The 12,553-nt window shown below is 42.4% G+C and overlaps 1 protein-coding gene across 1 annotated transcript in view; it reads left to right on the top strand.

Moving 5' to 3' along the window:
* Positions 1-12,085, top strand: part of eipr1 (EARP complex and GARP complex interacting protein 1) — a 71,444-nt gene extending 59,359 nt beyond the window's left edge. Inside the window, exons 7-9 of the mRNA XM_078277777.1 lie at positions 2,275-2,442; positions 6,052-6,219; positions 11,330-12,085. Coding sequence (XP_078133903.1) covers positions 2,275-2,442; positions 6,052-6,219; positions 11,330-11,504 — 511 coding nt within the window. The 3' untranslated portion in view covers positions 11,505-12,085. The remainder of the gene's footprint in view (positions 1-2,274; positions 2,443-6,051; positions 6,220-11,329) is intronic.
* Positions 12,086-12,553: the final 468 nt, after the last annotated feature.

Raw genomic sequence — 12,553 nt, 5'->3', positions numbered from 1 at the left:
GATTGGTTGAGCAAACCACATACACATACATTGGAGACGAGACAGCAGGTCTCATATTTCAGACACTGCAATGTTTCGTTACTAAATTCACTTCTGAGACTTTTTTATGCGAGAAATCAACTATATAAAGCTCAAATATGGGCCGTTTTACGAAAAATGATGGCTAATTGCAAATTTGGTAAGACGTGTCAGACTTCATGAGCTCCACACAGTCTGAGGAGACAGCGGCAGACCGCTTCGCTCCATACCTAGGCCAAAGTCACCGTTTCTGGGTTACTGGACTACCGGGGCTCGGGGCTCCTCGGAGCTGCTGGCATAACAATAGTATATTAACAGTTTGAATTTAGTCATGCCACTTATATAACAGTTAACCTAAGGTCTTACAAAGCAAACACTGTGTGAATGTGAGGGGTTTCATTAGCTGCTAGTGTCCCTTCAATCCTATGGCTAAAGATCGCGGCTAGCTAGCTAGTGCCGATTCTAGCTAGCTAGCTACACTTTCGGCATAACTATAGCATATATTTACACTTTGAATTTTGTCACGGCATGTATATCACAGCTACCCTATGGTCTTACAAAGCTTAGCGAACACTTTGTCCGATTTCAATCCAAAGCTCCATCCAACTCACTCGCGGACAAGAGGCATTTATTTCCCCGATCGTTTCTTTAAATAACTCAACACACATATCCATTATAAGATTAACTGGAACCTGTGGTAAGCGATTGCAGGCGTAACAAGCTCGCTGACCGCGCTCTCACTCACACACACCGGCCATTTAGCAGGAAGAGGGGAGAGAAAGCAGAGAGCTGCAGGCCCTGGAGCTCCGTCAGGGCCTCGGCATTTGGTAGTCCAGTAACCCAGAAACTGTGACTTTCTTGCGGGTATGTCTGGTCGGGTCTGTGAAGGATGACACGCCGGGCGGTGAGGCAGCACCGGCCACTGTCACGGTAACCTGCTGAGCTCCTGCTGAACTCCGACACACAGTCGGACAAAATTTGGAATTAGCCATCATTTTTCGTAAAACGGCACATATTTGACCTCTACATAGTTGATTTCTCGCATTAAAAAGTCTCAGAAGTGAATTTAGTAATTAAATAGCATACGAACAATGTATAACATTTCTGAGCTCTGCATGACCTAGATTCAGAAGACTAAGCTGACCTCAGGTCAGTGGTATAGCCTATGTAAATGTTGGGGTGTGACAAAGACTAGAGACTAGAGCCAAATAAGAGTTGAGGAGTTGACGTCAACTATGAGCTTTGTTGAGATTCGCCCATTTTCAGCAGCAGTTTCAAATTGTGAGATTTGCATAGGAAAGAGGTGTCAATGGGATTTTGAGGCTCTGTGTTTGTCCTATTTACCCTCCAAACTGTTGTTTTTCAACTATGACGAGGTAAAATCGGTTTTGCATTCTATCACCCCTTTAAAAGAGGAAGCCATAGTATATATTTAAGGAGGGAAGATAAGATGAGCCGAGGAAAATGTATAGGAGATGAAAGGAGGTGGAGGGGGTGGCCGGAAAGATGAAAAGTGACACAATGCACAGAGCGTCCTCTCTCCTCTCCTTCTGTTAACTTCCCTCTAGCAGGAACTCAAGGCTGTGCCGTTGTGAGGCTTGCCTTTATAATTTACCACCGCCGGAGTCGGCTTCTTTATTGAGCCTGGCCTTCGCTGACAGACACGGAGGAGGCTTTGATTTAGCCTGGGAATCAGTCTCTCGCTCTCTCTCTCTCTCTCTCTCTCTTTCTCTCTCTCTCTCCTATCTCCTTTTGTTGTTTTGTCACCCCCCCCTCTCTTTCTCACTCTCTTTAATTCAAAAATGCTTCATTGGTATGAATGTCAGGAAATCAATATTGCCAAAGCGTCAAGGATAATTCAATTCAATAATAATAAGATGAAAACAAATACATACATACGTGTGTGTGTGTGTGTGTGTGTGTGTCAAATGTAAAGAAAAAGCACATTAACAACATGAAGTAGAGGAGTAAATGAGCAGGTAAGAGTGAGCTGTTAGGAGATGAACTACAGATATTATGTGTTGTGCTGGCTGTCTCTAAGGCTGCTCTCTCTCTCTCTCTCTCTCTCTCTCTCTCTCTCTCTCTCTCTCTCTCTCTCTCTCATGATTTCTCTCCCCGGCTGCTTCCTGGCATTCTTCGCCCTTCATTCTTCAATTATTTTACTCTCCTCATCTGTCTTCCTCTGCATACCTCCTGTCTTTTCCCTTCTTTCTATTCACCTCTCTCTTCTCTCTCTCTCTCTCTCTCCCTCTCCAGTCAGATCTACTGTATAGAGAATGCCCATGGCCAGCTGGTGCGTGACCTGGACTTCAACCCCAACCGCCAGTACTATCTGGCCAGCTGCGGAGACGACTGTAAGGTCAAGTTCTGGGACGTGCGCAACGTCCAGGAGCCCGTCAAGACCCTGGAGGAGCACTCACACTGGTGGGTGCATTGGTGGGGGCCGGGGTGTCGGACTGGGGGTGGAAATGGGACTGAGTACCCAGGGCCAAAAAAAAGATGCTAGAATGAATAGCTGTGAACGCGAGGAGGGGCCCATAGAGAATTGCCTTTCTACAGAGCTATGCCCCTGGGTGGGGGTGTCCAGAAAAGGTTCAGGCAGGGGTGGGAGGTGGAGGGGGTACTGTCCTTGAACCAGAGTACCCGAGTTCAAGTCCTGTTAGCAAGCCTCCGTCCTGCTTAAGTGTCACACTGAATCAGAACCTGCTCTAATCCTCCCATGTTTGGGTGGAAATAAATGAAGTAATGCCATTGTTGCACTAGAGGCAGTTAGTCTTTGGACCGTAGTACAGCTTTTGGGAGGTCAGTGAGCCTTCTGGTAGCTGGTACAATATTAAATTACATTTATTTAATTGAATATTAGCTTCCTTAATTTAAGTTTTTTTCTTCTTCTCTGGGACATAATGCAGGGAGGGATAATTGGAAATGTTAAATGTCCCATGAAATGGTATCGTCTAATCATCACTTTTTTTAATGTGAAAATGAAGTAAGGGGACAGCGACACTTGTTGACCGGTAGTTGAAATCAAACCCTAAAAAATATTGTTATTTTTTGGGGCATTTTTAAGGCCTTTATTTTCACAGGACCGATGAAGACATGAAAGGGGGGAGAGAGGGGGGGAATGACATGTAGCAAAGGGCCACAGGTTGGAGATGAACCCGCGGTCGCTGCGTCGAGGAGTAAACCTCTACATATGTGCACCCACTCTATCAACTGAGCTAACCCGTCCACCCCTGGGAAAATACTGTATAATGCGATGAACTCTTGATAACTTGAAACTGAGTCATGTAAATATCTCTCCCTTAAAACTGGCAGATTCTGTCTACTGCACCTAACTTTAGACAGATTTGTTCTGTACACAAAAAAAATCAAATTCAAAAATGGAATCAGCTGATCAAATAATTTGCCCTGGATCTTCATTATAATGGAATGTTATGGTTTTACACTCATTGTACGAGACGAGTGTGAGATAAAATTCCATTCACCTCCATTGTAGTGTATTGGGGTGGAGACAGAGTTAGGTATCTTAAAATCTGGGCTAAGAAAACTTATTTTCATTTTCATATAAATCTACCAGGAAATCAACATTTTTCTAAAAGTTGTTTCTTTGAAGAGACACTCCCCCTTTTTATATTGAAGTTTCCCCACAGCTAAATTAACTTGTGTTTTGGACATTAAACATTTGATCTTAAACTTTAATACATGATTATAATTCACAAGAAATATTACAGAAATAGGTTAAAAAAAAAGAGGGGACATTTTACAACTTGAATGTGTGGGGGAAAAGTATTTCTTGTGTCTAATACAATCATACTGTATTTGTATAATGGAGAAAAAAAGCCTTTCCACAGCATTAGAGTGTTATTCAGGAACATTTAGTAAAACTCGCTAACAATAATGATAATCATGACGATAACTCCTTCGCTCCACTGTTGTTTGGTTTCTGGTTTTATTAATGGCTTTATCTCCTAACTAATGAAATGCCCTAACTACTGCTAGTGCAATTAAAGGTAGTAATACACTAATTACTAATTAAATAGGCAGCTACTCATTTTGTGAGTAAGGATTGAATCACTAGGTCAAACGCAGCCCAGTCCTGCACTAGCTCGTCTTCTGTGAAGCTTCAGGCAGTGCTCCGAGCTGAATATAGTGTGTGTGTGTGTGTGTGTGTGTGTGTGTGTGTGTGTGTGTGTGTGTGTGTGTGTGTGTGTGTGTGTGTGTGTGTGTGTGTGTGTGCGCGCGCATGGGAGACACTCTCTTTCTCTCTCCTGTGTGAGCTGAATAGATGATCACCGTGTCTGCGAGCAAAACTGGGCTACTGCTGCAGCACACCAAAATCTCACCTGATAAAGGCAGACACACACACACACACATAGGCACATCCACAAGCATATGCACACAAGTATGCCTTCGTGTACGTGCACACACACAAGAGCAGTGGGCGTTATCTCCAAAAGAAAGAAAGACTTGGCAAACATATCCATAACTGTAGATAGCTGCAGATGGTATATCTTTAGATAGGAGGTGTGTGTGTGTGTGTGTGTGTGTGTGTGTGTGTGTGTGTGTGTGTGTGTGCGCGCCACCATCTAATCTGGGTTTTTGCATGGGCTCTCTTTTTATCTCTGTGTGGCTACATGCATTTGTGTGTGTTCAAGCATTTCTATAATGCATATTCACATGTCTGTGTGTACACTTATCTTTAGTGTGATGCATGCAGTGTGTGTGTTTTTGTTGTGCACTCAAATGTTTCTGAGCGCAGCCAGGATATGGCCTCAGGGCTGCTGTGGGTATTAGGGACTATTTTTTTAGCAGGGAAGCGGATTAGGGGAGCGCGGGGAATGGCGTGGCCGAGGCTGATTTCCTGTCAACAGCCTCCGTTATCCCTCAATCCCTCCCTGTGAGGGAACTGGGACCACACTCTGAGCTGTGCCCCGGGCTCACAGAGAGAGAGAGAGAGACATAGAGAAACACAAAGACAGAGAGAGAGAGAGAGAGAGAGAGAGAGAGAGAGGGAGACAGTGTTGACAATCAGAGAAATAGAAAGAGAGGGACAAAAATGGATAGTGGAACGCAGCAAAGGTGTGGAAGAACTGGATTTAAAAAAGTGGAACTGAGCAACAAATATAACCAGGACTAGGATGTTTATGATAATGGTCATCAAATCATGAACTAAGCCCAAATATAGACTGAAAGGTACCAAATCCTCATTATTGGCATCTGACTAGACATTTAGAAAGGCTGTGAATCCCACTGTGAGAACGCCGCATTTTCTGCATGATTTGTGTGGGCACAAGTGTGTGAAAGAGAGATAGAGACAGACAGTTTCTCTGCACAACTGTGTGTGTGTTTGTGTGTGTGCATGAGTGCGTGTGTGTGTCTTTCAGCATTGTGTGGTCTTGCTGTACATACAGAATCAACATATAATATATGTATGAGTGCTTTTACTCACTATAGTATTATCACTGCATTCAGTGCTTGGTTACTGCTGGTTTGGAACAATGGAAGACACATACATGGCTGCGGACACTTTAATACATCCATGCATGAATTTAAAAATGCACTTCACCTCCCCACATTGCTGCATTGTTAAATGTTAAAGTGCTCATATTATGGTTTTTGGCTTTTTCCCTTTCCTTTATTGTGTTATATATCGTTTTGTGCATGTTATAGGTTTACAAAGTGAAAAGCCCAAAGTCCACCCTAAAGGGACTTACCATCTCCAACAGAAAACACTGTTCACAAACTGCTCCAAACAGATCTGTTGTAGTCCAGCCTTTACTTCCGTGACGAACGTTATAATGCTCGCCTAGCTGCTAGCGTGGCACGCCCTCATACTCTGCTTCTGACTGGCTAGTAATCCTTACCTAGCTACTGCGCATGTGCGACTCCCAACAAAGATGGAACAGAAGTGAGATGCCTCACTCTGTAGCTAAACAGACCTGTAAACCTATTCTGATATAACCTCCAAATACAATTATGAACCTGAAAATGAGCATAATATGAGCACTTTAAATGCGTGTGTTTTTGGGCCAGGGTGTGGAGCGTTCGCTACAACCACAGCCACGACCAGCTGGTGTTGACAGCCAGCAGTGACAGCCGCCTCATCCTCTCCAACATGGTGTCCATCTCCTCAGAGCCATTCGGCCACTTGGTGGACGATGAGGAGCTCAGCGAGGGGGAGGAAAACCACCAGGAGGACAAGTAAGAGCAACTCAGCCTAATTAGAAAAGGAAATGCTTCCATAAAAATGTAAAACTCATTATTTATTGCTTTTTTCCCCCCAAGGATAGTCTGGTTTAAATGGTAAAACAGTGGCTTTAAATGAAAACAAGTTATGGTTTTCCAGGCTGTAAGACTGTAAAAATGTAATAATTTGTATTTTAAGGATTTAAAAGTCCACAGCATCTCACTGGACTTATCAGAATGAACCTTGAGGAGGTCACAGGTAAGTGTCTTGGTTTTTGGTGCTATTGTGCAATACACAAGAGGAAAATAAATAGAAATTAAGTGGTACATTTTCAGCTTCGCTGCCAATTATTGTTGTTTATAACCATGTTTAAACCATCCTTCATTGCCCCACTTATTAAACATGGCCAGCGTTGTGATTTAATTTTTTTGGATGCAAAACTCCCGTTCAATATCGAGATGACACTTTTTCTTGCTCTAAACATCTCTTGGTTACACTTTACTTGAAGGTATTTACATAAGGGTGACATGACATTGTCATGAACGTGTCATAAACATTATGAACAAGGCATACACGTTGCTGACATAACGCTTCTTTTAGTGTCATTCGGTTTTTGTCATGATAAGTTAGGGTTAGGGTTCAGGTTAAGGTGTGGACACACAGAGCCAACAGCCAAACGTCGGCAGAAAAGGCAGTTGGACTGATCAGTCTCCCCGAGTTGGTCAAAAAAGTGCCTCGGAACACACCGAAGCGACGAGACGTAATATGTCTGTCTAAAAGCAGGCGGCGCTAATCTGTATCGTTGCCCAAAAATGAAAACCTGAAGCTGATTGGACGAACGTGTCACATGGGTCTTGTTTCTCTGGAAATTCAAGTCATGGCGGCTTGTTCAGAATACGATCTCATATTGTACTAAAATAGTTCACTGAAACGTGTTTCTGAAAACATTTTTAGCGAGAAATAGGCCGTGCAGTTGCTGAATCTGTCTTCATTTCAGATCAATAAAGGTCAATTTAAAAGATTTTCATCAGATTTTGAGAGACTCTAGTCACGCTCATTCCACTCCCCGTTTCCAGGTTAGCACTCTACCAATCAGATGGGTCATTTGAGTCCGACTGCCGGCAGTGCCCCCCCGCCGATTATACATGTCAAATCGGCCAAAATGGAGGACTACGGCCCCTCGGACGGACGACGGCAAGACTCAAGTCACTGACCTCGCCAGACTGTCCAACGGCCGATTATCGGCTCTGTGTGTCCACACCTTTAGGTTTAGGGTTCATGTGTCATGACTGTGTCATGACAGTGTCATGTGTTCATGACAGTGTCATGTCACTCTTATGTAGATACCTTCAAGTAAAGTGTTACCCATCTCTTTTTACTTCATGATCTATTAATGACCTGAAACATCTTAATAGTATTTGGACAGTGATAGCCCTTCCGTTTTGACTCTATATTATAACGGAGATGTGGAATCATAGCACTGTGTTAAGGCACAAACGGTCCACATTCACCACATCACGTCTGATACGTTTTGTTTTGTAAATTATATCTCTCTTGTACATTTCTGGACTGCCACAAGGAGCCTAATGAAACACACAGTAAGATACTAAAGCATATACAAAAACGTGCTCTGCACTTTTGAAACTGTTGATCTGATATTAGTCCTCCGAAAATTAAAGCTGACTGCCTGAACCTTTTTATACGTTGACACTATGAATGATAAAGTGGAGAGGCAAAACATTCAAAATATGATACCATCAAAACACTTCTGCGAATTTTCTCTATAGCATTTAGACTTGATTTAAAATTTGCAGGGATTTCATTTGTAATGGTTACCATTCAGTGCTTTTCAAATCTGCCTCTGTCCTCCATCCATTATGGTCCAATTCCCCCTCTTAGCCATGACTACCTGCTCTTACACTCAATGACTGACTCTCATCCGCAATTATCAACTCTTGTTCCTAATCACCGGCACTCATCTTTGGTTTTAACTTATTGACCCCTCTTGTATGTACAGTACTACACATACTACTTGTATGTACAGTACTACACACTCCACAGTACCTGGACACTACGTACTGAACTCCTCCAGTGGTTAGACTATTTTCTGACTTTATGTGGTTGTTTTTAAAATTCAACCGATAATGACATTTGCAGATGATTGTTTTGAAGATAACCAAGCAGCGGAGGCTAGGATTTTGTTCTTAAAAGGACTATGTTTTTCTTAGTTTAGTCTGTATAACAAATCATCACCAAGGTGATGTTAAAGGAGAATTCCAGCCAATTTTTACGTTAATCTTGATCGCTATGAATATGCATGTACTTTTCGATTGAAAAAAAACCCCGACCCGAATCAGTGCAGGCAACATGGAGTAGCTGCAGCTACGTACTACAAGCTTCCACTGAGCTAAAACGGCAGTTGTCGGGGCAAGTTTTAGAGTGCCTTTGTGCCTCTTAACAGACACAAAATGCAATTAAAATGTCTGTGCAACGTGAACAGGGCCATTACGTGACAACAAGATGCGTTTTCAACTCAGACATTGTTTTAATTCACCTACCCTGTCTCAATCCTGCTGGTAGCTAGCTTGCCCTGTTAGCTGTTAGCTGCTAGCTGCTAGCTTCCATCTGTGAGTGTTGCTGTGAGTCGCCTGTGTGGTAGCCTGCTTTTAAAAATGGAATCTTTTGCTTGATTTGTTAAACTCTATGATGGCGAAGGAACTTTTTTGCAGATGTTTGTATGGCTTTATGACAACAAATATGCGACCGAAGTCGACAAAAGTGTAGGAGAAAGCAACAAAAACGACGAAAAATGCTACAAACGTCAACAAAAAGTGACATTCAGTAATACAGTCAAGGATATTTGACTTTTCTCAATAAAAGCATGTCAATAAACTCTAAATGTCTGGGCCTTGATGTGATTATCATTTTCCAGTGTGGCCCTTAGTGAAGTTGAGTTTGACATCGTTGCAGCAAAGTCCGGCATTGTTGTAGCATCAGTCAAGTGTCCTCACATATACCCTCTTATTCTTTTCTTCCCCAATCAATCTATACGAGCAGAGCACTTAGTGTTATTATTTTAGGCTGCAGCCCGGGGGAAGCAGCTACTGTCTGTTTGAAACAGTTAATGTGTAAAATAAATCCAAATATGTATGTCACTGTTTTCCCTCACGACTGCTTACAGCATTGGGTTTAGGAGAAATTTGGAAAGGCAATAATGCTAGATCATAATTCTAAATCTGTATTTATTGTCACATTGTTGTAGCAGTGGGAGAACTGTCTCAGCACTGGGGAGGTTGCTGTTTGTGCAATGAAGACGGGGAGAAATTGTGTATAAAAGTAAATAGTCTCCAGTCCTCAGCAGGTACTGTTGTGAGTGTGGACTATCTACAACACAAAGGAGATAAACCAATTCAAACTGAGGTTGTCTGTGCTTGTGTGTTTGTGTGAGAGTATATGCAGTATACACATGTACAGTAAGCACACAGGTAGTCTATGTCGACGACGTTCCACTTCCGGGATTATTCAGGTGCTGTCGGAAATTCCGCCGGATTTCACTCTTTTCCGTTACCTTCCGCTTTCTTTGTGTTGTAATTCTAAACTCCGGTGGATTTCTGAGGACTATGGTTAACTGCTCCTCAGATCTCTGCAGGGTAAATCCAAACAGCTAGCTAGACTATCTGTCCAATCTGAGTTTTCTGTTGCATGACTAAAACTACTTTTGAACGTACACACGTTCCACCAAAACAAGTTCCTTCCCGAGGCTATTTTGCAGAGGCACCGGGGCTCCGTCCTGCGCTTATGGCCGCCCATGACGATTGTGATTGGTTTAAACTTTAAAGAATTGCCAATAAACAAGAGCACGTTTTTCTCCCATCTCTGGCTGTGTGGACTAGCCAGACCTTCCTCCGCCGTGCTGTGGGGCAAGGTCTGGCAATGCGAGACTAGCACACAGGTGACGAAATACACATTGCCCACACTGATTCAGGCTATTCTGCTGATTGACAGTTGATGGTGGTAATACACAAAGGTATGCTACAATGCGTCCTTAAAGGCATTGAAGAAGAAGAATGCAAGCTAGTAAACACAAATGCAAACAATGATGGTTTCAAAATGGGCTCTGCATATATGTTACAGTATGAGGAATGAAATACATTACCTGTTTTGTTAGATCTCAACACAATACGTTTTGATGAAGAAAAGTGAATGTAAAGATACTACATGCTTTGTTTTAGTGTGGTCCCCAACAAAGAATTTACATAGTCGAATCTGATTGGTCATAATAAGTCAAGCCAAGTCTTGGCTATAGTCATTTTCTTTTTTTTCTTTTTCATTTGCGACATAGCCTTCTTCGAGATACATGATGTGACCATCGCTTAGCTGTTGTTTCAGACCAAACGTACAGTGCTGTTTGGTGTGTATCTGAAACCCCCCCCTCACACACACACACACACACACACACACACACACACACACACACACACACACACACACACACACACACAATCATGCCCATTTTACGCAGTGATTGGCCAGGTGTGCAGGAGGTGAAAAAGCAGGCAGGATTTAAATTTCTTTCAAGCTCTTTTTTCACTTTTTTACCCTCAGTTACTTCTGTCATTTTCTTTGCGCACAGCAAAAAATTAATACCTTTAGGAAAGATTCTATGAAAGTGTGTGCTGTTATCCTTATTTTGATTGTTATCGTGCCTCGGTCCTCTCCTACACTGGCAAGATTTTTTTCTGCCTTCAAGTGCGGCCGTTCAGAACAGCTATAAACACTTCTGCCTTCAGTTGGTCAGCACTTGGTACAAACGGGCTCCCTTGCCTCCTTCTGGTGCTGACCTGATCATACTTATTTCAGATCATTTCATCCAACAGTGTAGATTAGACAACTATTTAAGTTACATCCATGTGATGAAGGTTGTGTCATGCTGTGTTTGCACATTTTCCTTAAGGAATAAGAAAGAAGCAACTGTGTCATTAAATGTGTATTTAAAGTTAGCTAGCATTACCATCTCTTACTGTAGGTCCTCCGTACATTGGACGTACAGAAACCTGCGTGAAGATGTGATGCATTACTCGTCCAGTTTTCTCATCTCATCTCTTTGGGTTGTCTGTGATTCAGGGGTAAGGAGCCCCTAAAGGACAGCGTGGTGTCAACCTATGAGGAACATGAAGACAGTGTATATGCGGCGGAGTGGTCGTCGGCCGACCCCTGGCTCTTCGCCTCGCTGAGCTACGATGGGCGCCTCGTCATCAACAGGGTGCCCCGCGCCCTCAAATACCGCATCCTTCTCTGAGAGAGTGGGCAGGGACAGGTGATCTGAATGCATGTGTGTCTGTGTACAGTAAGCGTGCTCCAGAAAAAGAGTAGTGACACATCTGTACACATCCTTTGCTACAAAAAGCTGCAAAAAGACATTCCATTATAACTTAAAACACTGCAAACTACATGTGAAGTGTGTGTGTGTGATGTAAATATTTTGTAGCTCATATGTTCCACTGATCACTGCAAACAATAAAGCTGTTGTGGCTAAAATGTAAGTTAATTGAAGTGAACAAATGACTCCTGGATAAACATTTGACATGGTGTGCTGTCATGGTGTTGGCAGCGACCTCATAAGAAAGAACAATAAACGAGAAAATAGTTTTCTTCATCATGGCATAAGTCCAGAAAGTCTACTGTGTCATGTCATTATGTGTATAAATATGTTATTTCCTGACAATTTCTTGTCCAAATCTTATTTGTTCTCATTTATGTTATGTTAATCATCATCTGTGTGTACATACTGGTGTTTACTGGGAATCAATTACCATTACCAGTTTTAAAATGGTGACATCTGAAAACACGATATTTGAATAAAGAAGACATTCAAGTGGTCTTGAATTACCTCCTTCACGGCTCTCACAGACCACTCCCCAACACGAGAAATACCCACGCTTTGTCACGGTCCTCGGTGTCTGAGAGCCACACACAAAGTGCTCACATGCACTAATGTGTAACGCACACGTGGCCAGACCGACTACCAAAAGAAAGAAAAGAGAAGCTCAGATTACAACACACACAGAGGGAGTGAGTCTTTCTCTCCTCAGGACGCCATTACTGTGCTATATCTTTACATAAGAAATAGTTGTTTACTGCCATAATAATGTTCTGAATGTCGAGTACAGCCCGTTTTAAAGAAAATTTGATTTCAAATCAATCTTGAAGTTCAAGTTTTTGCTGTCCAGTGTTGTATGATAACCTTCAGCAAAAATACCACAGTTTCACGTGCAATTACAGCTCTAAAATGAATTATTTTATAAATGTCTGGGTAAAAAAACAACTTTTTTTCACTATTTTATTTTA

This window comes from Sander vitreus, chromosome 20 (assembly GCF_031162955.1).
Source record: "Sander vitreus isolate 19-12246 chromosome 20, sanVit1, whole genome shotgun sequence".
Classification (NCBI taxonomy): Eukaryota; Metazoa; Chordata; class Actinopteri; order Perciformes; family Percidae; genus Sander; species Sander vitreus.
This window is presented reverse-complemented; position numbering and strand designations above follow the sequence as displayed.